The sequence below is a fragment of the Poecilia reticulata genome, chromosome 20, assembly GCF_904066995.2.
Source record: "Poecilia reticulata chromosome 20, P_reticulata-male-v2, whole genome shotgun sequence".
Lineage (NCBI taxonomy): Eukaryota > Metazoa > Chordata > Actinopteri > Cyprinodontiformes > Poeciliidae > Poecilia > Poecilia reticulata.
Genome location: NC_088849.1, coordinates 26,854,040 through 26,877,844, shown reverse-complemented (window position 1 = coordinate 26,877,844; position 23,805 = coordinate 26,854,040). Strand labels below are relative to the sequence as shown.

At 46.8% G+C, this 23,805-nt stretch overlaps 2 protein-coding genes across 10 annotated transcripts; one reads left to right on the top strand and one right to left on the bottom strand.

Annotated features, from left to right (window-relative positions):
* Positions 1-4,464: 4,464 nt before the first annotated feature.
* On the bottom strand, positions 4,465-19,287 carry c20h18orf63 (chromosome 20 C18orf63 homolog). Of its 9 annotated transcripts, none has more exons than XM_081601205.1 (14): positions 19,177-19,287; positions 16,572-16,703; positions 16,401-16,479; positions 14,817-14,873; positions 14,380-14,491; positions 13,551-13,592; positions 13,390-13,466; positions 13,206-13,318; positions 12,253-12,349; positions 12,077-12,159; positions 11,742-11,928; positions 7,806-8,813; positions 7,647-7,727; positions 4,465-6,996 (listed from the first exon to the last, which is right to left on the bottom strand). In XM_081601205.1, exons 2-14 carry the CDS (start codon positions 16,700-16,702, stop codon positions 6,874-6,876), a joined length of 2,190 nt encoding a protein of 729 aa, XP_081457331.1. In that variant the 5' UTR covers position 16,703; positions 19,177-19,287; the 3' UTR covers positions 4,465-6,873. The 9 variants fall into 9 exon arrangements, with proteins under 9 accessions (XP_081457331.1, XP_081457329.1, XP_081457327.1 ...); XM_081601203.1 differs by having other exon boundaries at positions 16,572-16,706; positions 19,177-19,282; XM_081601201.1 differs by lacking the exon at positions 19,177-19,287 and adding an exon at positions 17,392-18,010 and having other exon boundaries at positions 16,572-16,706.
* cyb5a (cytochrome b5 type A (microsomal)) lies at positions 19,218-23,762 on the top strand. Its single transcript, XM_008396843.3, has 5 exons — positions 19,218-19,501; positions 21,694-21,822; positions 21,929-21,958; positions 22,043-22,077; positions 22,699-23,762. Exons 1-5 carry the CDS (start codon positions 19,364-19,366, stop codon positions 22,781-22,783), a joined length of 417 nt encoding a protein of 138 aa, XP_008395065.1. The 5' UTR covers positions 19,218-19,363; the 3' UTR covers positions 22,784-23,762.
* Positions 23,763-23,805: the final 43 nt, after the last annotated feature.

Below are 23,805 nucleotides of genomic sequence, written 5' to 3'. Positions count from 1 at the left end.
CTGCTGCAGCACGACGGAGTTTAACCTGCTGCAGCACGACGGAGTTTAACCTGCTGCAGCACGACAGAGTTTAACCTGCTGCAGCACGACAGAGTTTAACCTGCTGCAGCACAGCAGAGTTTAACCTGCTGCAGCACGACGGAGTTTAACCTGCTGCAGCACGACGGAGTTTAACCTGCTGCAGCACGACGGAGTTTAACCTGCTGCAGCACAGCAGAGTTTAACCTGCTGCAGCACAGCAGAGTTTAACCTGCTGCAGCACAGCAGAGTTTAACCTGCTGCAGCACGACAGAGTTTAACCTGCTGCAGCACGACGGAGTTTAACCTGCTGCAGCACGACGGAGTTTAACCTGCTGCAGCACGACGGAGTTTAACCTGCTGCAGCACGACGGAGTTTAACCTGCTGCAGCACGACGGAGTTTAACCTGCTGCAGCACAGCAGAGTTTAACCTGCTGCAGCACGACGGAGTTTAACCTGCTGCAGCACGACAGAGTTTAACCTGCTGCAGCACGACAGAGTTTAACCTGCTGCAGCACGACAGAGTTTAACCTGCTGCAGCACAGCAGAGTTTAACCTGCTGCAGCACGACAGAGTTTAACCTGCTGCAGCACGACGGAGTTTAACCTGCTGCAGCACGACGGAGTTTAACCTGCTGCAGCACGACGGAGTTTAACCTGCTGCAGCACGACGGAGTTTAACCTGCTGCAGCACGACGGAGTTTAACCTGCTGCAGCACGACGGAGTTTAACCTGCTGCAGCACAGCAGAGTTTAACCTGCTGCAGCACGACGGAGTTTAACCTGCTGCAGCACGACGGAGTTTAACCTGCTGCAGCACGACAGAGTTTAACCTGCTGCAGCACAGCAGAGTTTAACCTGCTGCAGCACGACGGAGTTTAACCTGCTGCAGCACGACGGAATTTAACCTGCTGCAGCACGACGGAGTTTAACCTGCTGCAGCACGACGGAGTTTAACCTGCTGCAGCACGACGGAGTTTAACCTGCTGCAGCACAGCAGTTTAACCTGCTGCAGCACGACGGAGTTTAACCTGCTGCAGCACGACAGAGTTTAACCTGCTGCAGCACGACAGAGTTTAACCTGCTGCAGCACGACAGAGTTTAACCTGCTGCAGCACAGCAGAGTTTAACCTGCTGCAGCACGACAGAGTTTAACCTGCTGCAGCACGACGGAGTTTAACCTGCTGCAGCACGACGGAGTTTAACCTGCTGCAGCACGACGGAGTTTAACCTGCTGCAGCACGGCAGAGTTTAACCTGCTGCAGCACGGCAGAGTTTAACCTGCTGCAGCACGGCAGAGTTTAACCTGCTGCAGCACGGCAGAGTTTAACCTGCTGCAGCACGGCAGAGTTTAACCTGCTGCAGCACGGCAGAGTTTAACCTGCTGCAGCACGGCAGAGTTTAACCTGCTGCAGCACGGCAGAGTTTAACCTGCTGCAGCACGACGGAGTTTAACCTGCTGCAGCACGACGGAGTTTAACCTGCTGCAGCACGGCAGAGTTTAACCTGCTGCAGCACAGCAGAGTTTAACCTGCTGCAGCACGACAGAGTTTAACCTGCTGCAGCACGGCAGAGTTTAACCTGCTGCAGCACGACGGAGTTTAACCTGCTGCAGCACGACGGAGTTTAACCTGCTGCAGCACGGCAGAGTTTAACCTGCTGCAGCACGACAGAGTTTAACCTGCTGCAGCACGGCAGAGTTTAACCTGCTGCAGCACGACGGAGTTTAACCTGCTGCAGCACGACGGAGTTTAACCTGCTGCAGCACGACGGAGTTTAACCTGCTGCAGCACGACGGAGTTTAACCTGCTGCAGCACGACGGAGTTTAACCTGCTGCAGCACGACAGAGTTTAACCTGCTGCAGCACAGCAGAGTTTAACCTGCTGCAGCATAGCAGAGTTTAACCTGCTGCAGCACGACAGAGTTTAACCTGCTGCAGCACGGCAGAGTTTAACCTGCTGCAGCACAGCAGAGTTTAACCTGCTGCAGCACAGCAGAGTTTAACCTGCTGCAGCACAGCAGAGTTTAACCTGCTGCAGCACGACGGAGATTAACCTGCTGCAGCACGACGGAGTTTAACCTGCTGCAGCACGACGGAGTTTAACCTGCTGCAGCACGACGGAGTTTAACCTGCTGCAGCACAGCAGTTTAACCTGCTGCAGCACGACGGAGCTTAACCTGCTGCAGCACGACACAGTTTAACCTGCTGCAGCACGACAGAGTTTAACCTGCTGCAGCACGACAGAGTTTAACCTGCTGCAGCACGGCAGAGTTTAACCTGCTGCAGCACGGCAGAGTTTAACCTGCTGCAGCACGGCAGAGTTTAACCTGCTGCAGCACGGCAGAGTTTAACCTGCTGCAGCACGACGGAGTTTAACCTGCTGCAGCACGACAGAGTTTAACCTGCTGCAGCACGGCAGAGTTTAACCTGCTGCAGCACGGCAGAGTTTAACCTGCTGCAGCACGGCAGAGTTTAACCTGCTGCAGCACGGCAGAGTTTAACCTGCTGCAGCACGGCAGAGTTTAACCTGCTGCAGCACGGCAGAGTTTAACCTGCTGCAGCACGGCAGAGTTTAACCTGCTGCAGCACGACGGAGTTTAACCTGCTGCAGCACGACGGAGTTTAACCTGCTGCAGCACGACGGAGTTTAACCTGCTGCAGCACGACGGAGTTTAACCTGCTGCAGCACGACAGAGTTTAACCTGCTGCAGCACAGCAGAGTTTAACCTGCTGCAGCATAGCAGAGTTTAACCTGCTGCAGCACGACAGAGTTTAACCTGCTGCAGCACAGCAGAGTTTAACCTGCTGCAGCACAGCAGAGTTTAACCTGAATCTGGTCCTCGCCACTAAATCAGCAGGGGATCTGGAGCAGATCCACCAGATCCAGTCAACCTGCCAGCTTGGAGATCATTCAGGTCGGATCCACCTGCAGGTCCAAAAGGCCCGGCAGCGTCTGGTTCCGTCTGCCTCCGTTTGCAGTGGGACAGAATTAAACGTGACGCAGCTGAACACAAGCTGCTGGTTTTCTGAGTTTAGAGGAGCAGAAAACATGAAATGACCAAAAACTAAACTAAACTTCTCAGATGAAACATTTGATCCGGTTGGATCAAAATGATCCAAATGATCCTGATCGTCTTCAGCTTCAGGGATTTTTCATCCATAATCAGATCAAATGTAACGTCTGCTGACATGTTCTGGTTCTTTTCATCCTAAATAAAATCTGATGTTTTTCCTCCAGATGTGGAAAAAATCCCAGTTTCCAAAGCGTCTGCAGGCTGAGCGTCGCGTTTATGCGACATCCGTCACATTTCAGCAGCTCACGGGAAATCTGGGCGTAAACGGAGGAAACGCTGACGATGACGAGAGCAGAGGGTCAGTGAAGGCATCACAGGGTCAGTGAAGGCATCACAGGGTCAGTGAAGGCGTCACAGGAACTGAAAGTGACAGCTGACAGGAACAAAGCCAATCCTTCACCATTCGGTACCAAACCTCCCTGATGACCCATCAGGGTTTGAACAGAACCAGATTTTCCTCATTCATCCACCAGATCTCTACCGTCTGCAGCTTCCTGGGTCCAGATGAAGAACCAGAGGAGATCAGGCCTTCGCTGAGACGCTGAGACTCTCTGGTTTTCTATTTCGCCTGTTTTCTGCCTCCACATGATTTTATCCTTGATTTTAGTTGCTCTGTGTAGAACTTTGAGATTTTTGCTAATGAAAAGTGAACAAATTAAATTGATTATTATTATTATTATTATTATTACTACCATGACATCACTTCCTGTCCTGGTTTCCCACAGTTTAAAGGGAACCAAACAGACGGAGCGAAGAAGAAGCAGAAGAAGAAGAAGAAGAAGCAGAAGAAGAAGAAGACATTCCTCTGAGTAATGACAGTCATATTTCAGCTGCAGGAACACAAAGGAAATATTTCCAGAGCAACTCGAGATGAAATATGGCTGCTGGGGGACATTCATCATGTCATGACGAGGAGGAGGAGGAGGAGGAGGAGGAGGAGGAGGAGGAGGAGGAGGAGGAGGAGGAGGAGGAGGAGGAGGAGGAGGAGGAGGAGGAGCACACGTCTTTCCTCAGATTGTTTCTAATCTGGTTTTCCAGCAGAGGATCCTGATAAATGTTGATGTTTCTACAAACAGCCAGCAGAATAAAACCAGGAGTTTCTTTAGCAGCAGGACGTTTCTGTCCTCATGGGGCCCAAAGGGTCCAGAGCTGAAGGGTCCAGAGCTGAAGGGTCCAGAGCTGAAGGGTCCAGAGCTGAAGGGTCCAGAGCTGAAGGGTCCAGAGCTGAAGGGTCCAGAGGGTCAGGAAGGTTTTTACTCAGGTTTAGTAAAAATCAGGAGAGAAAGAGACGATTTGTCTGCAGGGAAACTGAGAGAAAAACTGTTTTACTGAGAAACAGTTCAAATAAAAACGTTTCTGGACATTTAAACCTCAGTGGGACATTTCTTTAATAATAAATATATAACTTAGAAACGATCTGCAGTGACTCATGTTTTATAATGAATGAATAAAGTCTTGGCGTTTTCTCCTCGGGGTTAAATGATCCGTTTCTCCGGTTCTTCCCGCCATCAGAACGTCTCCATGTTTCTGTGATTTATGCGTTTGGATCGTCTCTCTCTGAAAACCCGTTTCTGTCCTCAAAGGCGTCTTTGTTCTGGATGCGGTTCTGGACCCGGTCCGGCTTCCTGCTGCCAGGATCCGACAACGAGCCGATGAAAAGCAGCTGCTCCGCTCCGACCCGGATCCGTCCGTCAGCTGCTTCGCTTTCTGGGTCGGAACCGACGGGTTCTCTGCATGATCCAGTAGAAAGAGAATCTAGATTATTATTATTATCATAAATGGTTTTATGGTTCCAGCTCTGATGTTTCATCTCCATTAATCCACGGAGGGTCAGAAGTTTACATACCGCTGCTGCTCGTTGATCCTCCATCTGGAAGTTTCACTGTTTTGAGTTTTCTAGGGTTTTTGTCCCTCCCAGGATGCCGTACTCACTTCATTCCTTGGTTTGTGATTCTTGGCTCTTGGTTCTGCTCCGTTTTCGTCTCTCCTGGTTCTCATGTCTATTAATCTCCTCCCAGCAGCTGGAAGTCGGCCAGTTTCTCCACCTCGTTGTCACATCCTCCATCATCCTCCATGTTTTATTCATTCCAGCTCTGCAGATCCTCAACTTTATCATTCTTTCAGTAAACCTGAGTGACGCTGGGTTTACCACCCACCTTCTTCAAACCAGACAAAATGGCTGTCAATCAACTCCACTACGTTTGTGCTGCTTTGGCTTTGAAGTGTATTAATGAAAGTGTAAAGGTCAAAAGGTCAACCAGCCCCCCCACTTTTATGAAATCAAACTTTCTTTATGTCTTTAAAATGATAGCGGCACAAATGAAAATTTTGCTGCACAAACCAGCACAAGCGTTTGACACCAAATTTGTTTGATTTCTGCCGGAGGCACGGGGGCGGGGCCTATGGAGGGCGGAGCCAGCGCCACGGGGGCGGGGCCTATGGAGGGCACAGCCAGTAGGAGGCGGCGCCACGGGGGCGGGGCCTATGGAGGGCGGAGCCAGCGCCACGGGGGCGGGGCCTATGGAGGGCGGAGCCAGTAGGAGGCGGCGCCACGGGGGCGGGGCTTATGGAGGGCGGAGCCAGTAGGAGGCGGCGCCACGGGGCGGGGCCTATGGAGGGCCGAGACAGTAGGAGGCGGCGCCACGGGGGCGGGGCTTATGGAGGGCGGAGCCAGTAGGAGGCGGCGCCACGGGGGCGGGGCTTATGGAGGGCGGAGCCAGTAGGAGGCGGCGCCTATGGAGGGCGGAGCCAGTAGGAGGCGGCGCCACGGGGGCGGGGCCTATGGAGGGCGGAGCCAGTAGGAGGCGGCGCCACGGGGGCGGGGCCTATGGAGGGCGGAGCCAGTAGGAGGCGGCGCCACGGGGGCGGGGGTTGTTGTGTTTGAAAGGCCTCATAAATCAGCTAGACTAGACTAGACTCTCTGGTCTGATGAGACAATATTTATTTCTATACGTATCAAATGTTTTGGCAGGCTCAGTCCTCCGTAGGAAGGCAATGTTTGCAAAATCATAAACTACTTGAATGATTTAATTATAACTAAATGAAAGAAATGAGCAGCTGGAGAAATAAAATGAATCCAGATCTTAGAACTCTGATTTATTCTGATAAATTAAATTAAATATTATTGTAGCATCATGAACACAAAACAAGAAGCTGCAGTTTAAATATGTAATAAACACAAATAGAAAACATTTCAAATATAAAAACTTTTCCAGAACAGGGATTTTTATAACTTACAGGTTTCATTTTGTAACCAACTTTAAGAAAGTAAAAATATTTCAAAAAGCTGAACGTGTTAAATTTACCTGCAACTAAAAACGTTTCTTTAAAAATGTAACCAGAAAGTTTTCTGAAAATAACTTTTAAGCTCCTGAAATATTTAAACAAATGCAAAAAAGTTCTGAACATTTAGCAGAAAAATTAAAAAAAAACTAAAAGCTTTTTTATTAGAGCTGAAAATGATAAAAACTTGTTTGAATTGAAGAACATAAGAATCTCCTGGTAAACCAAAATGTCAAACCTCAATTTATTTTAATTAAAAAAACAATAAACAACATAAAATACTCTAAAAAAATACCTAAATATTTAAAAAAATAAATAAATAAAACCAATAATAAATATTTTCTTTTAAAATAAAGCAAACAAAATAAAACTAAAATAAATGAAAGAGATAAAATTAAAATAATAAAAATCAACCAGCCCTTTCCAGCAGCGTCTCTCTGGGACGTTTTACCGTCTTGTGATTGGCTGTCCTGGTGCGGCGCCGTCCAATCAGGCGGCTCAGGCCTCGGCCAGGCAGCTCATCACCTTCATCATCAGCTCCTCCTTCCTCAGCTTGGAGCTCACAGGGATCCCTCTGTTCCTGAGCCACAGCAGCAGGGAGCGGCCGCTCAGAACGGACCACTAGAGGGAGACGATGAGGTCATCAGGCCGGGTGACATCAGCTCTGACATCAGCTCTGACATCACGATACAACCTAATGTGGTTATTAACCTCCAGCGATTCGCCGGATCGTCCATCATGTGAGACTTTGGGATTAATAAAGTGTTTCTGAATGTGCAGCCGCCTGCTGCTTCCTGTCGCTGTTCATCACTACACCACGCTGCGATACTCCACCCTCCATGTTTAAAGCCTGCAGAGTTCACTGGAGCTAAATGTTTTCAGAGTTAGCAGGAAAGCTAAGCGCTAAGCTAAGTTAGCTCTAACGTTATGGTGAGAGTTCCCACCGGGACAGAACCTTTAAGGTCCAGTTTACAGAACCGGACCCCAAAATGAGAGCTGAGTGGGATTTAGCTGCTGTTTAGTTTGGCTTTTTAAATCAGTTTCTTCTGCAGAACCGGGTCGGTCAGCAGAACCCTGTCGGTCAGCAGAACCGGGTCGGTCTGCAGAACCGGGTCGGTCTCCAGAACCGGGTCGGTCTGCAGAACCCTGTCGGTCTCCAGAACCGGGTCGGTCTGCAGAACCCTGTCGGTCTCCAGAACCCTGTCGGTCTCCAGAACCCTGTCGGTCTCCAGAACCCTGTCGGTCTCCAGAACCGGGTCGGTCCAGCTCACCTGGTTGCTTCTGGCCATCTTCTCCACGTCGTCCACTGAAACTCTGCTCCTCCGTTTCTCCTCCAGCTGGAAGGCCACCGTCTGGACGGAGAACCAAACAATCATCTTCAGGTTCTAACAGCGTGATGCTATTAAATTCCACCCAGAACCAGAATTTACTGGACCGACCTTCCTGCTGCTGGCGGCGGTCTCCCTCTGGGTCGGGGCTGGTTCTGGTTCTGTGCTGCCTTCAGGGCCGGCCTCTCTGCTGGTTTTCATGATGGTTCTGGGCGCGATGCTTTCGGGTCCCGCTGCCTTCCAGCGGTCGGCGGCCCATTCGGGTCGGACCGGCCCAGAGGTTCTGCTGGGTTTGGTTCTGGGTGGGATGATGATGGCTGCTTTCGCCTTGAACACTGGGCTGAGGCTGGAGATCCGGGTGACCCTGCACTGACCCGACGGCTGGGGAACGGCAGCGCTCCGGCTTTTAGGGCGGCGGGCGAAGCGAGGCACGATGAGAGGAGGAAGAGGAGCAGAGGAAGAGGAAGAGGAAGAGGAAGAGGAAGAGGAAGGTGTGGCTTGTGACCCAACAGGAAGCGGCAGGGTGAGTCTGCGCTTGTCCTCCGTCCCTCTGCTCTGCTGCTTCTGGACTCGCAGCAGAGCCACGCTGAGCCGGCGGGTCGGGTCGTTGTTCCTGAAGATGGGAACCAGTTTGGGAGGCGGGTTCACTGGGACCGGACTGGGCTGAGGAAGAGGAGGGAGGGATGAAGCTAGCTGGAAGTGTTGTAAGAAAGAGGAAACGAATCGGGAGTGATCCGACTGCTGCTGGTTCTGACTGGAGGATGGGCGGGCCGACGGGGACCGGGCCGATTGGGACCGGGCCGATTGGGACCGGGCCGACGGGGACCGAGCCAACGGGGACCGGGCCGACGGGGACCGGGCCGATTGGGACCGGGCCGACGGGGACCGGGCCAACGGGGACAGAGCCAACGGGGACCGGGCCGATTTGGACCGGGCCGACGGGGACCGGGTCTCTGGACGGTGCCACAGCGAGTTCCCAGATCTGCTTCCTGGAAGAGCGCCGCCCTGCTGGGAGAGAGGGACCCAGGCGGGCGGGTCCGGCCTGGAGGAGGGCGCAGGCTGGGACAGAACCGGCCTGGTGGTCAGGTTGATCTGGTCCAAACTCAGAACCTGAGGAAGGAAACGATTCACCTTCATCGTCTGGAAGTTCAGATCTGATATCAAACCTTTATGGACGAGTGATGCGAATCAGCATCATACCTGATTCAGCTTGAAAACAGCCAACAGGGTCCATAAAAACTACAAAGCTTGGATGATTAATGTTCCTCTCTTACTGAGGAAGAAGCTCTTTGGTACCACCTGCTGGTCGGAGTGTGAACTACGCCTGGTTCAACCGCCTGCAATTATGCTGATAATCTCCGTCAATAATCTTAACCAGATTGTTAATTTTTTCTGCATATGATGATATATTATAATAGAGAACATGGGACCAAAATCCAAAGAGTTGCTTCTGATTTTGGGTTTGAAAGTTTCTAGCGACACTCAGCAAGTTAGGAATGGAAATGACTGAAACTAGTAATAAGAAGAAATATGTAAAATTTACTTATAATTTTAGAAAAAGTGATTTCTTTCCATGTATTTTGATTATGGAACTCTGAATCAAAGGACTACTTCATATTACTAAAATGATAACTAAATAAATACATACTAGAGCTTTACAATATGCCACATCACTGCTGTGGCACTAGCCTGTATTTTAACAGCTATAATGATGAAATGCAGTGGCTGTTCGATGACGTTCTGATTCAATCACAGAGTATCAATAAAATAATCAACATACTGAGCCTGAAAAATCTGTTTCATTCCTTAAGTGCCTGGTGTATCTGATTAGCATCACAGCTAAATTTACACTAATGCCATGTTTACATTTATAATCTCTATTAACTTAACATTTTATTGACAGCAAAACCAACTTCTACTATAGAGCTGGATGTAAATTCAGTCAATAGATCTAAAGTATTTATTCTGAGGCTTTTAGACGTTTTAATGAAGGTCAGAAAGTTGTGACCTTTGACCTTGTTCCAGATAGGGTGAATATTTCCTAAATGTTGCTGTTTTTTCATGCTAAAAGCATCAGAGCTGAAACGATTCTGGACGGTACCGGGGCGTTTAAAAGTGACTGCAGCTGACTCAAAGTCATTAGGCAGAGAAAGACAATCTGATAAAAAACAGAAGTTGATTTTTAACCACTTCCCTTTAATGAGGACAAAAGGAAAAGTGAAATCATTTCTTCCGTTCAGCTTCACCTTCCAGGCTGAAAACCAGCAGAAATGTCCCCCTTTGAAGTGAGAGAATAACCGTCTGAGCTCAGACGGAGCCGGGCTGAACGCCATGAATATTTTAGGCCGACTCTGTGGGAGCTGAACTCGTCTCTGCAGAGTTTCTGACGGCCGGGATGAAGAATGGCTTTAATTTCAGCAGCTTTGATGCTCAACCTGCAGGAAGATCTGCAGCTGCTTTACGGCTTTTATTACAGCCATGAAGAAGAATATTCTGCATCGACATGAGGATTGAGTCAGTTCTTCACCAAACCTCACGAGGAGAAGCTGCTTTCACTCCACCGACATCTGGAACATTAATGGATGAGATGCAGAGGAGCCGCAGCTCTGAGGCTGTTAAACTGTCTGAAGGTTTTATTGGCTGGAAACGAGTGAAGAATCCCGTTTCCTGCAGCTTCACGCTCAGCAGAGAGGATTCAGGAAGAAATAAAACCGCTTCTATTCTCACCGTCAGGAGAAACTACCTCTATTTATTTACATCATAAACATTCAGACGAATAAACGACTGAAACAGGTCAATTATTTCTCCTTTTTTGTTTCAACATGCAGGTTCTTCCACAAGGGGGCAGTAAAGCAACAGCTGCTCCAATTTGACTCACCAGAATTAAAGGATGCAGCTAACAGGCTGCGTCGTTTATCTTTTTATTGGATTATTATTTCTGTTTCGCTTAGAGAGAATTTAGTTGTTAATCATCATTGATATGAATTTATTTTAATATAAACTGTCAGGTTTATTTTGGGTTTGTGTCCTTCCTCTCCTCCTATTGGCTGCTGCCTGAGCAGCTGTGAGCGCGCTCAGTAGGTCAGACAGGAAGAACCTCCTGAATTAGTTTAAAAACGGAACAAACATCATTTTCTCTGCCGTTGTTCAAAACTGAAGCAACAGAAAACAAAAGAAACAAAAACAAGAGAAATAATCTCAAGCTCAGAAATGATTTACTTTCAGATTTAAAGTTTATCTAAAATAATTTGGAAGTTGATGTGAAAAAGTTTAGCATATTTTCTGGTTTTAATGAAATAAATGAGATGTTTCTGTTGTCTTGGTTCATTTTCCTCCTCAGAGATCTGGAGGAAAAAATCACTTCTGGATAATTATTTTAGAAAATGTTAAACTTTTATCAGTCTTTTTTATAATAGTCTTGATAATATTCTACATGTTTGGTATTGTTGTAATTATAATAAACATATATTTCCAAAGCATAAGTATTTTTCCCACTGAAGGCAAAAGAAAAATATTCTATTTGTTAAGAATGAGAAAAAACCTGAGATTAAATTTAATTAACTTCACTGACACTCATGTGATTAATAACTATTAAATATTAAATATTTTAGTTGACAACCATCATGAAAATATTTAATGAATAAATAATGAAATTAAAACAATTAATTTCAAAATTAATACTAATTAAATAATGAATTAAAGATAAATTAAACAAATACATAAACAACTTAAATATAATTGGAGATTTTTTTGTATTTTCCTCCATGTTTGATTTGATTGATGTACCTGATAATTAATTATCATAATTATTTTTAAACTTACTGGTAAAACAAACAAATAAAAAGAACATTTTATTTAGTTTTATGTTTCTCAGATTTCTTAATAAAACAGAAACATGAAGAAAGAGACAATAATTTATCTAAGATTTAAAAATCAGATTTTAAATGGAAACTTTCTTTCTAAAACTTTTATTTTTTAATGTTTACTGGGGGAAATAAGTTTATCTGTAACTCAGCGGTGCAGAGCTGCAGCTCCTACCTGCATGGACGCGGCGCTGGTCAGGCCGGCCGTGGGGTAACTGGGTTTACTGGTCAGACGGGTCGGGAAGCCGCACACGCTCTGCAGCCGCTCTCTGCTGTCGGCCAGGAAGCGGGCCAGCGCCCCCTGCAGGTCGCCCCGGGGGCAGCGCTGCACGGGCTGCAGGCGGATGCAGCTGAGAGGGTAACTGACCGGCGGGAGTGAAGGACGACGTTTGGCACCATGACAGAAAAAATAACAACAATAACAATAACGACAGTAATAAATGGTTTAACCAGTGACGTCAGTTCAGGGTTTCTACGCTCTGCAGCTTCTATGCAGTGAAGTCTGGATACGTGAAGAGTTTCTCTCCCACCGGTCTGAAGTAGACGCTGCAGTAGACTCCGCCCCCCTGCAGGTCCGGCAGCCGGTAGCCGTACTGGGAATCAAACCAACAACCACTTCAGACCAGTCTGGCTTCCACAGAAAAGCAGAGCCAGGTTCTGACAGTGCGGGCCGGGTCGGGCGGTACCAGGCGGTTCCAGTGGCTCTGAAGGTCTCCGTAGGTCCTGAAGGGTCCGTCTCTGGGCAGCTGGCGGCTGATGCTGATGATCTGACCCTTCTTCATGCTGCACAGAAAAACACAGAGCAGTGGCTCCACCTGGTGGCCAGAGGCAGGATAACACCGAGCCGATAAATCAGAACCAGAGGAAGGCTGGACTAGATCCATCTGGACTAGATCAACCTGGACTAGATCCATCTGGACTAGATCCATCTGGACTAGATCCATCTGGACTAGATCAACCTGGACTAGATCCATCTGGACTAGATCAACCTGGACTAGATCCATCTGGACTAGATCCATCTGGACTAGATCCATCTGGACTAGATCAACCTGGACTAGATCCATCTGGACTAGATCAACCTGGACTAGATCCATCTGGACTAGATCCATCTGGACTAGATCAACCTGGACTAGATCCATCTGGATATGGATGTTACTTTAATTCGACAAAGTATCCGGGTCAGGCTAAGAAAACAACATAAATTACGGAACATAAAGTCAGAATATCATGAGATTAAAGTTTATTGCCACTGTGGGGGAAAAGAGTCGTATTACAAGATAAAAGTCAAACTAAATGGAGAATAAAGTCATAACAGCTCAAAACGCACATTACTAGAAAAAAGCTCTAATATATAAGAAAATAATTTTATATCAAAAACGTCTAAATAAATTATTATTACTGGCAACATGTTTAAATCAGCATCAGTAAATCTCTCCTCACATCCAGAATCCGCTCCAGGTTTTACTCATTAAATCAGGATTTTCTCTTAATATTCTGACTTTATCCTCATAATAAACTGATTTATTATCAATACAGTGATTAGTTTTTTATTGATCCTCATAATAAAGTGATCAGGTTCTTGTCCTGGTTCTGACGCGCCGTCAGGTCCAGGACTGTCCAGCAGGCGGCGCCGGCCCACCTGGGCAGGACGTGGCACCAAACGGGCCCCTCAGTGGAGGACGGGTCCAGGATGAAGTCCGGGTCGCTGCAGAACCTCTGGAGGACCGGCGCCGGCAGCCCGAGGTCGTCCAGCTGAGAGAGAGACACAGACAGGTTCTGGTTCTGGTTCCGGTCGGCCCGCTGCCCCCCTCAGGGCCTCCTACCATGGGCGGCGGCGTTCTCACGGCGCTGGCTTCGATGCTGAGGCAGAGCCGACCGCCGCTGGTGCTCAGCTCCAGACCTGAACCAGAACCAGAACCAGAACCGTCAGCTTTATTGGGCCAGCAGAACCGGATGCTGCAGAGGAACAGGAAGCAGGACGTACTGACGGCGCTGAGCGTCCCCCGCTGGGTCAGGAAGTCTGCCCCTGCAAACAGGACCAGGTCAACCCGTTTCTGATCACAGAATCAATCAACTGAACTTCAATAGTTTTGATTATTGATCAACTTTCTGATCCATCCTCCAGTCTGGATCTGATACTGGAACCAGTATGACCCGATATGCCCTCTGTTGTCATGGAGACGATGGCTAGCTTTAGCTTTAGCCTAACAAACCGCTGAACAAACCAGACAAAGTAACTATAGCAACAAGCATGGAGGGGGCAGAATCATACTGTGGGACATGACAGACAATAACTGTTTTATTTATTTATTGTTTTTAATTAATTTTACTTTATTCTATTTGTTTCAAATATTTTCCTATTTAATCTGCAGTTTGTTTATTCATCTATTTAATGTTTTAAAAATGTGTTAAAGTTTTGTCATCGTCATCATTTTATAATAAAATTCTAATTAGTTTAATTAGTTATTTATTTTAGATTCTGATTTTATCTTTAGAGAAAAATTAACCCATTTATGTGTTTATTTTGATACAAATGAATTTATTATTTAAATAGATATATATATACATTTTTTAATAAATAAATGTATTTATTTAAATAAATGAATTTTTGACAGAAAACTATCGTCAAGATATAAACTTGATATGAATAAATATTTACCAAAATAAATATTCCATGATTTCTGCTCCTCTGGCTGTAAACTGATCCATATGGATTATGAACGATGAAGTCATGACCTTTGGCTTCATCCTCCAGGCTTCAGAGCTGAAGCTGATTGGTTGAACCCTGAGGGGGCGTGGCCTGCTCTGCCTACCTGAGATCAGGTAAAGTCCTGCTTTGTTCCAGCTGGGAGCCAAACGGCTGATCAGAGAGTAAGAGAGGCAGCACTGGAGGTCACCTGGGAACGGAGTGTGAGGACCGCGCAGCTGCACACACACAGATAAACACACACACAGATAAACACACACAGATAAACACACACACACACACAGATAAACACACACACAGATAAACACACACAGATAAACACACACACACACACAGATAAACACACACACACACAGATAAACACACACACACACACACAGATAAACACACAGAGATAAACACACACACACACAAACACACACACACACACACACACAGATAAACACACACACACACAGATAAACATAAACACACACACAGATAAACACACAGTCAGCTGACCCCTGCTGGCTGCAGACAGTAACTACAGCAGCCTGGTCTCACCTGCAGACAGTTTCTGATGGCGAAGGCCTGAAGGACGCCGCGCTGCAGGAAGTGGACCTGACAGGGAGACACAGGTCAACAAGCAACACAGCAACATGGAGCGGCAACATGGAGCAGCAACATGGAGCAGCAACATGCAGCAGCAACATGGAGCAGCAACATGGAGCGGCAACATGGAGCAGCAACATGGAGCAGCAACATGGAGCGGCAACATGGAGCAGCAACATGGAGCAGCAACATGGAGCAGCAACATGGAGCGGCAACATGGAGCGGCAACATGGAGCGGCAACATGGAGCAGCAACATGGAGCGGCAACATGGAGCAGCAACATGGAGCGGCAACATGGAGCGGCAACATGGAGCGGCAACATGGAGCGGCAACATGGAGCGGCAACATGGAGCGGCAACATGGAGCAGCAACATGGAGCGGCAACATGGAGCGGCAACATGGAGCGGCAACATGGAGCGGCAACATGGAGCAGCAACATGGAGCGGCAACATGGAGCGGCAACATGGAGCGGCAACATGGAGCGGCAACATGGAGCAGCAACATGGAGCGGCAACATGGAGCAGCAACATGCAGCAGCAACATGCAGCAGCAACTTGCAGTCTGAAGCGTCCCAAACTCGTCCTCACTGCATCAGAAGTTGAACACAGAGGATAAAAAGCTTCACACTGAGCCAACATGTCCGCCTGTGACCTTCAGCAGGGTCACTCTGAAGGTCGCTGCTCTTCACTCCACCCCAGTTTCCTGCAGAACTTTGACCGACTGGCTCTGAAGAGAACAGAACCAACTGGACTGAACCGGTCAGACCGCTGCTCTCTGCTGCAGCCAGTTGGTTCAGTTGGTTTTGTTTCCCTTCATCAGCAGCTGGTTTAACTTTCTACAAAGTTAAACAGGAGAAACTAAAGTCTTTAAAATGTGAGCTTTCCCTGATCATTTTGAATCCGTTCAATCACATGATTTCTAGAATCGTTTTCTGTTTTCAGTCAGAGGGACGAGCTGCAGCGGCTGCTGCTGCAGCATGCAGGTCGCGTGTGAGCAGACGGGGTGGCGTGCAACGTTTCCACGGCAATCATTCATGTTCCTGTCAGCCTCACAATGTCTCAATCTGCAGATCTGTGGAGCAGGAAGCTGCAGCTGAGAGCAACAGCAGGACTCAGCCTGAAGTTTACATCTTTATTCATCTGATTTACTTTAGCTGTTTTACATAATAATTATCCTTAGTCTATTACCTACATATTATCTACAGTATACATATATTTATTAGCATTATTTACTAGTATTATAAAATCTTTTACATTTATTAAATCTTTATTTTTATTAGATTTTTTAAATTAATTATTTATTAGTTGTAGTTTTATTATGGAAGTTATTTAGTTATGATCATTATTATAGTTTTTACTATCATCATTATTTTCTTTGTACCTTTTTTATGCTATTAATATTCAGCTCAGATTATTTATATTTATATTTAGACCAAATTATGTCCGATCTGAATGAGTAAGTTCCCAAACTTCCATCCATTTTCTGCCAGAACGTTTCGCTGCTTATTAATGCCAATAATCGGCGCAGGGGTCTTACAGACATGACCGCGGTGACGTCAGTGATGGAGTCCAGAGCAGGACAGGCCAGGATGTCCGAGTACAGCAGCACCAGCTCCCTGTGGGGACAACATGGCGGACAACATGGCGGACACGTCAGAGCGCATCCTCAGTGTCTCAGCTGTAAGCAGGGGATGTTTCAGGTGTTTACCTGCAGGTCTTGATCTGATTGGTTCTGGGCTCCTGCTGCTCTTCCTCCAGCGGACTCAGCGTGACGCAGACCAACTGCGTCAGATCCGGAAGTCCGAGGAAGAACAACGACTTGGGCCCGACGCCGCTCATCCTGCTGAAGCCACAGCTTCACTTTTCCTATTACATAAACTCTCCTTTTAAATCAAACCCATAACTTCTTAAATAGATTAATTACAATTATATTGTAAATCCGAAAGTTTGTGTCAAAATTAAAACTCTTTAGTTGCATAAACAGAACATAAAAAATAAAAAGATGCTACAAAGACATTAGCAAAAACAACCACTGTTGCATTTTTTTCGTTGGGCTATGATAAAAATAAAACATTACAACACATTTATAACTAAAGACGCAGCAACAAAAACACCTGTTAATAAAGTAATATTAGGTTTAAAGTCTAAAAGCTCTTCCTCACCTCGTTGACTCCTGAACGCGGTCAAATCAAGCTAATTCACCAAGCTAAGTCAGCTGGGTTCAATATAGCCTCGATTTTTCTGGCTAAAATAGTAAAATCACGTCTACTCGTCAAGGTTCTCACATTTGTTTTCTGTAAAAACAGTTAAAATTCAAAGCAGTAGTTCAGAAGATATGAAAATCATTCAAATTTGCTTAAAAATCTCAAAAACCTTTGCTCGAAACAAAGATGGGCAACACAAAGGACGAGTCTTCATTCCTTATTTCATTCGTTGTGACTTTTTTGTTTTTAGTTCAGGTTATTTTTAATAAATTTGCTCAAATAAATTAAAAATATGATTCTGTATTCCTCTACAACCTTACTTACATCCATGTGGCTGTTGTCAGTATTTTAGTTAAGTCTGGTTGATTTTTTTTCTTCTGTTACAATGTAGAGAATCTTTGTAATATAGACCAGCTTTGAGTTTCTGGGCGCGTGTTTCCCGCCGGAGACTTCCAGTAGTTAAATCAAAGCTGGTCTGTTGGACAGGAAGCTCTGCTGTTAACAGTTTGGGAGCTGCTAATGTCCAGAGGAAAGCCACATTAAAGCAGGCCCTCTGGCAGCACCCAGCGGGTAACTCAACACGCATTGCGTGAGGTGCGTGAGATAAGACAATCCTTGCGTGAGAACTGGTTTCCTTGAAAACTGGTGAACTTTGGTGAACTTTAGCCTGCTCCCACAGCTGGGCGATGACTGGTGTCTGGTGAGAACCAATCAGAGACTCGCTTTGTTAACAATAAGGGAAGTCGAGAGCCAATGAGAGTACTAGAGTAACTTAGAGGGCGGTACCAACCGTGCAAGGTTCTGCTTGGTGCCTTGAAGCAGTACTACTTAAACACAATCGTACCGGAAGTAGACGTACATTTTCAAAATAAAATATCAATGTTTATCAATCTAATTAAATTAAGTTAATAGCCAACAACTGAGTCAGTAGCCCGCATATGTTTATTTACTAAATGGACAAATATACTTGTCTCTGGTTTTAATATAAAATACTCAGCTATGGCTAAAAAAAGAAAAATCCCCAACATTCCTCAGTAATCATCATTCATGTGATGATTATGGTGAGAACCCCAGCAGGAGAGAGAGGGAACATTTTAAAAGCAAACCTAAAATCCACTTTTTAAATTTAAAATCACGTTTTCATGGAATAAAGTGAAATGACTTCAGATTTACACGGCTTTTCACTGGTCAACACCTTTATTGAGGAGGCAAGGTGGTTCGCCCAGGGCGTCAAACGGGCCAGGACCGCCTCTGGCTTCTCAGGACACTCAGGGACGCGTTACAGTAAAACCAACAAATGTTTTCATTGTATTTTTTCTTAATCTATTCGTTTATCTTTTTATTTATTTGTTTCCTGTTTAAGAACTTTTTAATTTTGAGCTGATTAATTAATTTAAATACCTTCATAAATTTGTTCTTTCAATATGTATTTAGTTGTTTGCTTAAAACACTAATTTTATGTTTAGAAGTTTAGTTACATGTTATTTTTGTTAGTGTTATTGCATGTACCATGTTATAATTTTTTTACTTAATGTAACTATATATTTACTTATTTGTGTAATCCAAATGTCTTTATTTACATTTTTTTATTTTTCACAATTGCAGCAATTTTATATGAGCATTTTAGTTTTTGTTTTCTCTTTTACTTTTATATTTGTTATACTGAGGGCTGCACAGTGGCGCAGTTGGTAGAGCTGTTGCCTTGCAGCAAGAAGGTTCTGGGTTCGATTCCCGGTCTTTCTGCATGGAGTCTCCATGTTCTCCCTGTGCATGGTGGGTTTTCTCCAGGTACTCCGGTTTCCTCCCACAGTCCAGAAACATGACTGTCAGGTTAGTTGGTCTCTCCAAATTGTCCCTAGGTGTGAGTGTGTGTGTGCATGGTTGTGTGTCTCTGTGTTGCCCTGCGACAGACAGGTGACCTGTCCAGGTGACCCCGCCTCTCACCCGGTACGTTAGCTGGAGAGGCACCAGCACCTCCCGACCCCACTGAGGGACAAGGGTGAAAGAAAATGGATGGATGGATTTGTTATACTAGTAATGCCTGCACTGACTTGCCTTCCAGCTTTATTTTGAAAACTCCAACCGGAAGTGGTCTTGGCGCGAGCTCACCTTGATCATTGATAAGCAGCGAGCGCTGGAAGTTGGAGCGGAGTGTCTGTGGGGTAAATGTCGGAGTGTTCGTGCCGAGTCACGGTCGGACTCTCCCCAGTATTACATAACCTCCGTCCGGCCGAGTAGCTCCACCCGGTTCTGCCGCCGCTTCGCCTCCGAACCGACGGACCAAGGCGCGACAGAGATGGGTGAGAAGCAGGAGAAAAGCCCCGAAGGAGTGAAGTACTTCAGGCTGTCAGAGATCGAGGAGCAGAACTCCTTCAAGTCCACCTGGATCATCATCCACCACAAGGTCTATGATGTCACCAAGTTCCTGGACGAGGTGAGGAAGGTTCTGCTTCCGGTGTCCAGAACCGCGGTCCGGTTCCGATCACCAGCCGGAGCTTTTCCGCGGTTTGTTGCTTCACATTAGATTTTATCTGGATTAAATCTGAGAGCCGGCCAGGGCCGCAGCCAGGGATTCTGGACCTGGGGCCCCGGGCCCCTATCACCACCAATTATAAACTAAATTTAATGTAACTTAATGAATCTGAACAACTTTTATATTAAATCACTGATTTTGGTTGTCACATTTTTAGTTTTCTGTAATTAGAGAAAAAACATTCATAAGCAGCTCATTTCTATGATGAAGACGATTAAAAAGGTAGATGGTTAAAACTGCTGCAACTTTTTCCTGTTATAAATTCATCATTTAAATGTTTTTTATTCTGTTTAGCATGTTGAGTTTTCTTTTTTTGTGTTTTTAGTTTAATCTAATTTTTTCACCTGTAAACAAAGTTTAACTCTTAAAAATAATAAATGTTCCGTTATTAAATTTTAACAATCTTTACTTGAATTTAACAACCTAAAACATTCATTTACAAATAAATATAAAGTCAACCTTTTTTAAACGAAGTACTTCCTGTGCCTGACAGGAAGTACATGAACAGTGAAAGGTAACGTGTCGGCGGACCGACCCGGTCCAGCACGTCAGAATCTGACCGACTTCTTCCATGTCGGAATGCAGAAACACAACTTTACTTTGGTTAGGACACTTGCTTCATTAGTTTATTATAATGAAGCAAGTGTCCTAATGAAGTTTTTAGATCGACTCGAACCTCCAATCAGATGATTGATCATTAAAAAACCCAGAAGAATCAAAACAACTCCTGAATAAACTTAAAATAAGAACATTTCCGTTACTGCAGTCGTCTCCATGGTAACCAGCTGTTGGTCCCGTCAGCCAATAGGATTGCAGGTTTATTTAGCACCAACCGGAGGTCCAGCAGCTCTTCTTCTGCTGTCCAGTAATGTCTCCGTGGTCTCCATGGTAACCGTCTCTATCAGGTCAGAGGTCATTTATGAGCTGATATTTGCTCCTGGAGGAACTTTCACACAGAACCGGCCCGGTTGGACTTTTGTCCTGCAGTCTGTCGGAGGACAGGCTGCACAGAGGTGAGGCGGTGGGCGTGTCCTCCAGGTGAGCGTCAGCGCCGGCCAGCCAATCAGGACGCTCGGTCCGGGCTCCCTGGGACCCGGTTCTGGTGAGGCCCGGCTCGTTGTCTCTGCTGCAGGCTGTAAATCATTGGCAGGGCGATCCGGCAGACTGGATCAGGGACGAGAGATAAGAGGGAAACGCTGAGTCAGCAGAACACACACAGGCAGAACCAGAACCAGAACCTGAACCAGCAGAACCAGAACCTGAACCAGCAGAACCAGAACCTGAACCAGCAGAACCAGAACCTGAACCTGAAACTGAACCTGAACCAGCAGAACCAGAACCTGAACCAGCAGAACCAGAACCTGAACCTGAAACTGAACCAGAACCAGCAGAACCAGAACCAGCAGAACCTTCTGTCCATCATCCTGATCTAAACACATCAGATTGTTTTTTTCATTAAATGTTTTATCGTTGTGCCATAAAGGAGAGAATTTAAAATATTATTTATTAATTTGAGAGAAAAATATTTTAAACTTGGAGATTTTGGTGCAAAACGTTTAAACTGTTTAAAGACATCAAACCTCCAACATGTGGTTTTTAACTTTAACATATTTATTACGTGAAGAGCTTCATCTAATAAAATAGTGATAACATTGTGAGAACTTAGTTACTTTAAACTTTACTGGTGAACAGAATATTTTACACTGTAAAAATGTTTTATTGGGATAAGAAAATGAAACAAAATGGAATTAAAATTCTTAACTAAAAAAGTTTTGTGTCTTTAAAAAGTAGCAACTTTTTAAAGATTTTATAAAACCTGATGAGCAGGTTTCATAAAATCTGCCTCATTAATTCACTCCTCATGGTATCGTATCGGGTCGGGTCGTATCGTATCGGGTCGTATCGGTGGAAAAGCTCTAAAACTGACATTTATAAAATAAAATGTTATAAATCATCTAATTAACTGAAACTGAGCTGAAAATCACAGACGCTCTCCAGGAAGTGTGTACACCAGTTGATCAGGGGTTTCCATGACGACCAGAGCGGTCCGGTTCTGGTTCCGGCGGTGACGTGTGGTCGGTCCGTGTCCGCAGCATCCCGGAGGCGAGGAGGTTCTGAGGGAGCAGGCGGGGGCCAACGCCACGGAGAGCTTCGAGGACGTCGGCCATTCCACCGACGCCAGAGAGATGGCCGCCAGCATGGTGATCGGAGAGCTGCACCCGGTCAGTCTGGGGACGTCGCCATGGCGACACGGCGCCATGACGCTAACCTCACTGTCCACCATGACGCCTCCACCCTCTCACTAACTGTCTGTCTGTCCGTCTGCAGGACGACCGGCACAAGATCGCCAAGCATGTGGTGAGTCAGCAGAACCAGGGGCATCATGGGAAATGATGTTCAACTCTGACCCTTCTCATCACTTCTCTTGTTTGTGTTGGACAGGAAACGCTGGTTACCACGGAGAAGGAGGACGGCAGGTAACCTTGTTGCCAGGGGTCACTAGGGGCCTCTAGGAGCCAGCAGGGGTCACTAGGGGTCACTAGGGGCCACTAGGGGTCACTAGGGGTCTCTAGGGGCCACCAGGGGCCTCTAGGGATCTCCAGGGTCCACTAGGGGTCTCCAGCGGCCCCTAGGGGCCTCCAGAGGCCTCCAGGGGCCACTAGGGACCACCAGGGGCCACTAGGGACCACCAGGGGCCTCTAGTGGCCTCCAGGGGTCTCCAGGGCCACCAGGGGCCTCTAGGGGTCTCTAGGGGTCTCTAGGGTCCACCAGGTACCTCTAGGGGTCTCCAGGGGCCTCTAGGGGTCTCTAGGGTCCACTAGGGGCCACCAGGGGTCTCTAGGGGTCTCTAGGGTCCACCAGGTACCTCTAGGGGCCACCAGGGGTCTCCAGGGGTCTCTAGGGGTCTCCAGGGTCCACTAGGGGCCTCTAGGGGTCTCCAGGGTCCACTAGGGGTCTCCAGGGTCCACTAGGGGCCTCTAGGGGTCTCCAGGGTCCACTAGGGGTCTCCAGGGTCCACTAGGGGTCTCCAGCGGCCTCTAGGGGCCACTAGGGGCCTCCGTCTCGGCGGTTTAGTGACTCCTGCTGCTCTCTTGCAGCTGGTGGTCCAACCTGATCATCCCCAGTCTGGCCGCCGGCATCGTGACTCTGATGTACCGCATCTACACCACCGACGGCGAGTGACATCGTCGTCTGAGCGCTGTGATGTCATCGTCCGCGGCGCTCGGTGCCGTGGCTCCTGCCAGCGTAGAGCGGCGGTTCTAGAGCGACGCCTGGCTGCTGTGGACCAACATCACATTCCCTCAGTCTGATCTAGGATCCACGGCTCTATGCTGCGTCTCCATGGCAACTCTGAATTAAGCAGAATTAACCAGCCAATCACATGACTGTCCCAATGAAATCCTCAACGCCGAGCGTCCAATCAGATGTTCAGCAGAACCTCCTGATCTTGCACTGGATGTTTAATTTGTTGTTTTTATACCTGAATGTGAACGACTTCCTGTCGGTCAGCAGCTAATGGTGGGTCCAGTTGGGTCCAATCGGTTTACAGCTTGACTCTAGGTGGGTCCAGTTGGTTCCATTGGGGTCCAGTTGGTTCCAGTTAGGTCCAGTTGGTTCCATTGGGGTCCAGTTGGGACCAATTGGGTCCAGTTGGTTCCAGTTGGATCCAGTTGGTTCCAGTTGGATCCGGTTGGTTCCATTTGGGTCCAGTTGGGACCAATTGGTTCCAGTTGGGTCCGGTTGGTTCCAGTTGGTTTCATTTGGGTCCGGTTGGGTCCATTTGGGTCCGGTTGGGTGCAGTTGGTTCCATTTGGATCCGGTTGGTTCCGGTTGGGTTCTGGTGACCTCAGTCTGACGGGTGGAACCCGACCCGCGGTGTTGCTCTCCAGAACCGGCTGCCCGCCTCGTTCTGCACTAATAAAACTCTTAAACTGAACTTGATGAAATTCTGACTTTATTTTTATGGAAAAAGAATAAAAGTTTAAAACCTGAGGATCCTCCTCCGTCCAGCAGGTGGAGCCCTTCAGACTGGGCCGTTTTCCAGAACCTCCGGTCCGGATCTGATGAGACGTGTCCAGGTTCTGTCAGAACCGGAACCAGAACCCAGTGATGCTGTATGAGTGCAGCTGCTTTCTAATGTAATAAAGTGATTGAGACGCTGCTGCTGTGGGCTTTTATTCTGAAATCCACTGAAACTATCAGCT

Coding starts and splice junctions, on each gene's coding strand:
- c20h18orf63 (XM_081601199.1), bottom strand. Junction 14,874..16,400: donor ACGTCACCGCGGTCATGTCT/GTAAGACCCCTG, acceptor TCTCCCTGTCAG/GTCCACTTCCTGCAGCGCGG. Junction 8,814..11,741: donor CCAGCGCCGCGTCCATGCAG/GTAGGAGCTGCA, acceptor TTCCTTCCTCAG/GTTCTGAGTTTGGACCAGAT.
- cyb5a (XM_008396843.3), top strand. CDS start 19,364: ATGGGTGAGAAGCAGGAGAAAAGCCCCGAAGGAGTGAAGTACTTCAGG. Junction 21,959..22,042: donor ACAAGATCGCCAAGCATGTG/GTGAGTCAGCAG, acceptor TGTGTTGGACAG/GAAACGCTGGTTACCACGGA. Junction 22,078..22,698: donor ACGGAGAAGGAGGACGGCAG/GTAACCTTGTTG, acceptor GCTCTCTTGCAG/CTGGTGGTCCAACCTGATCA.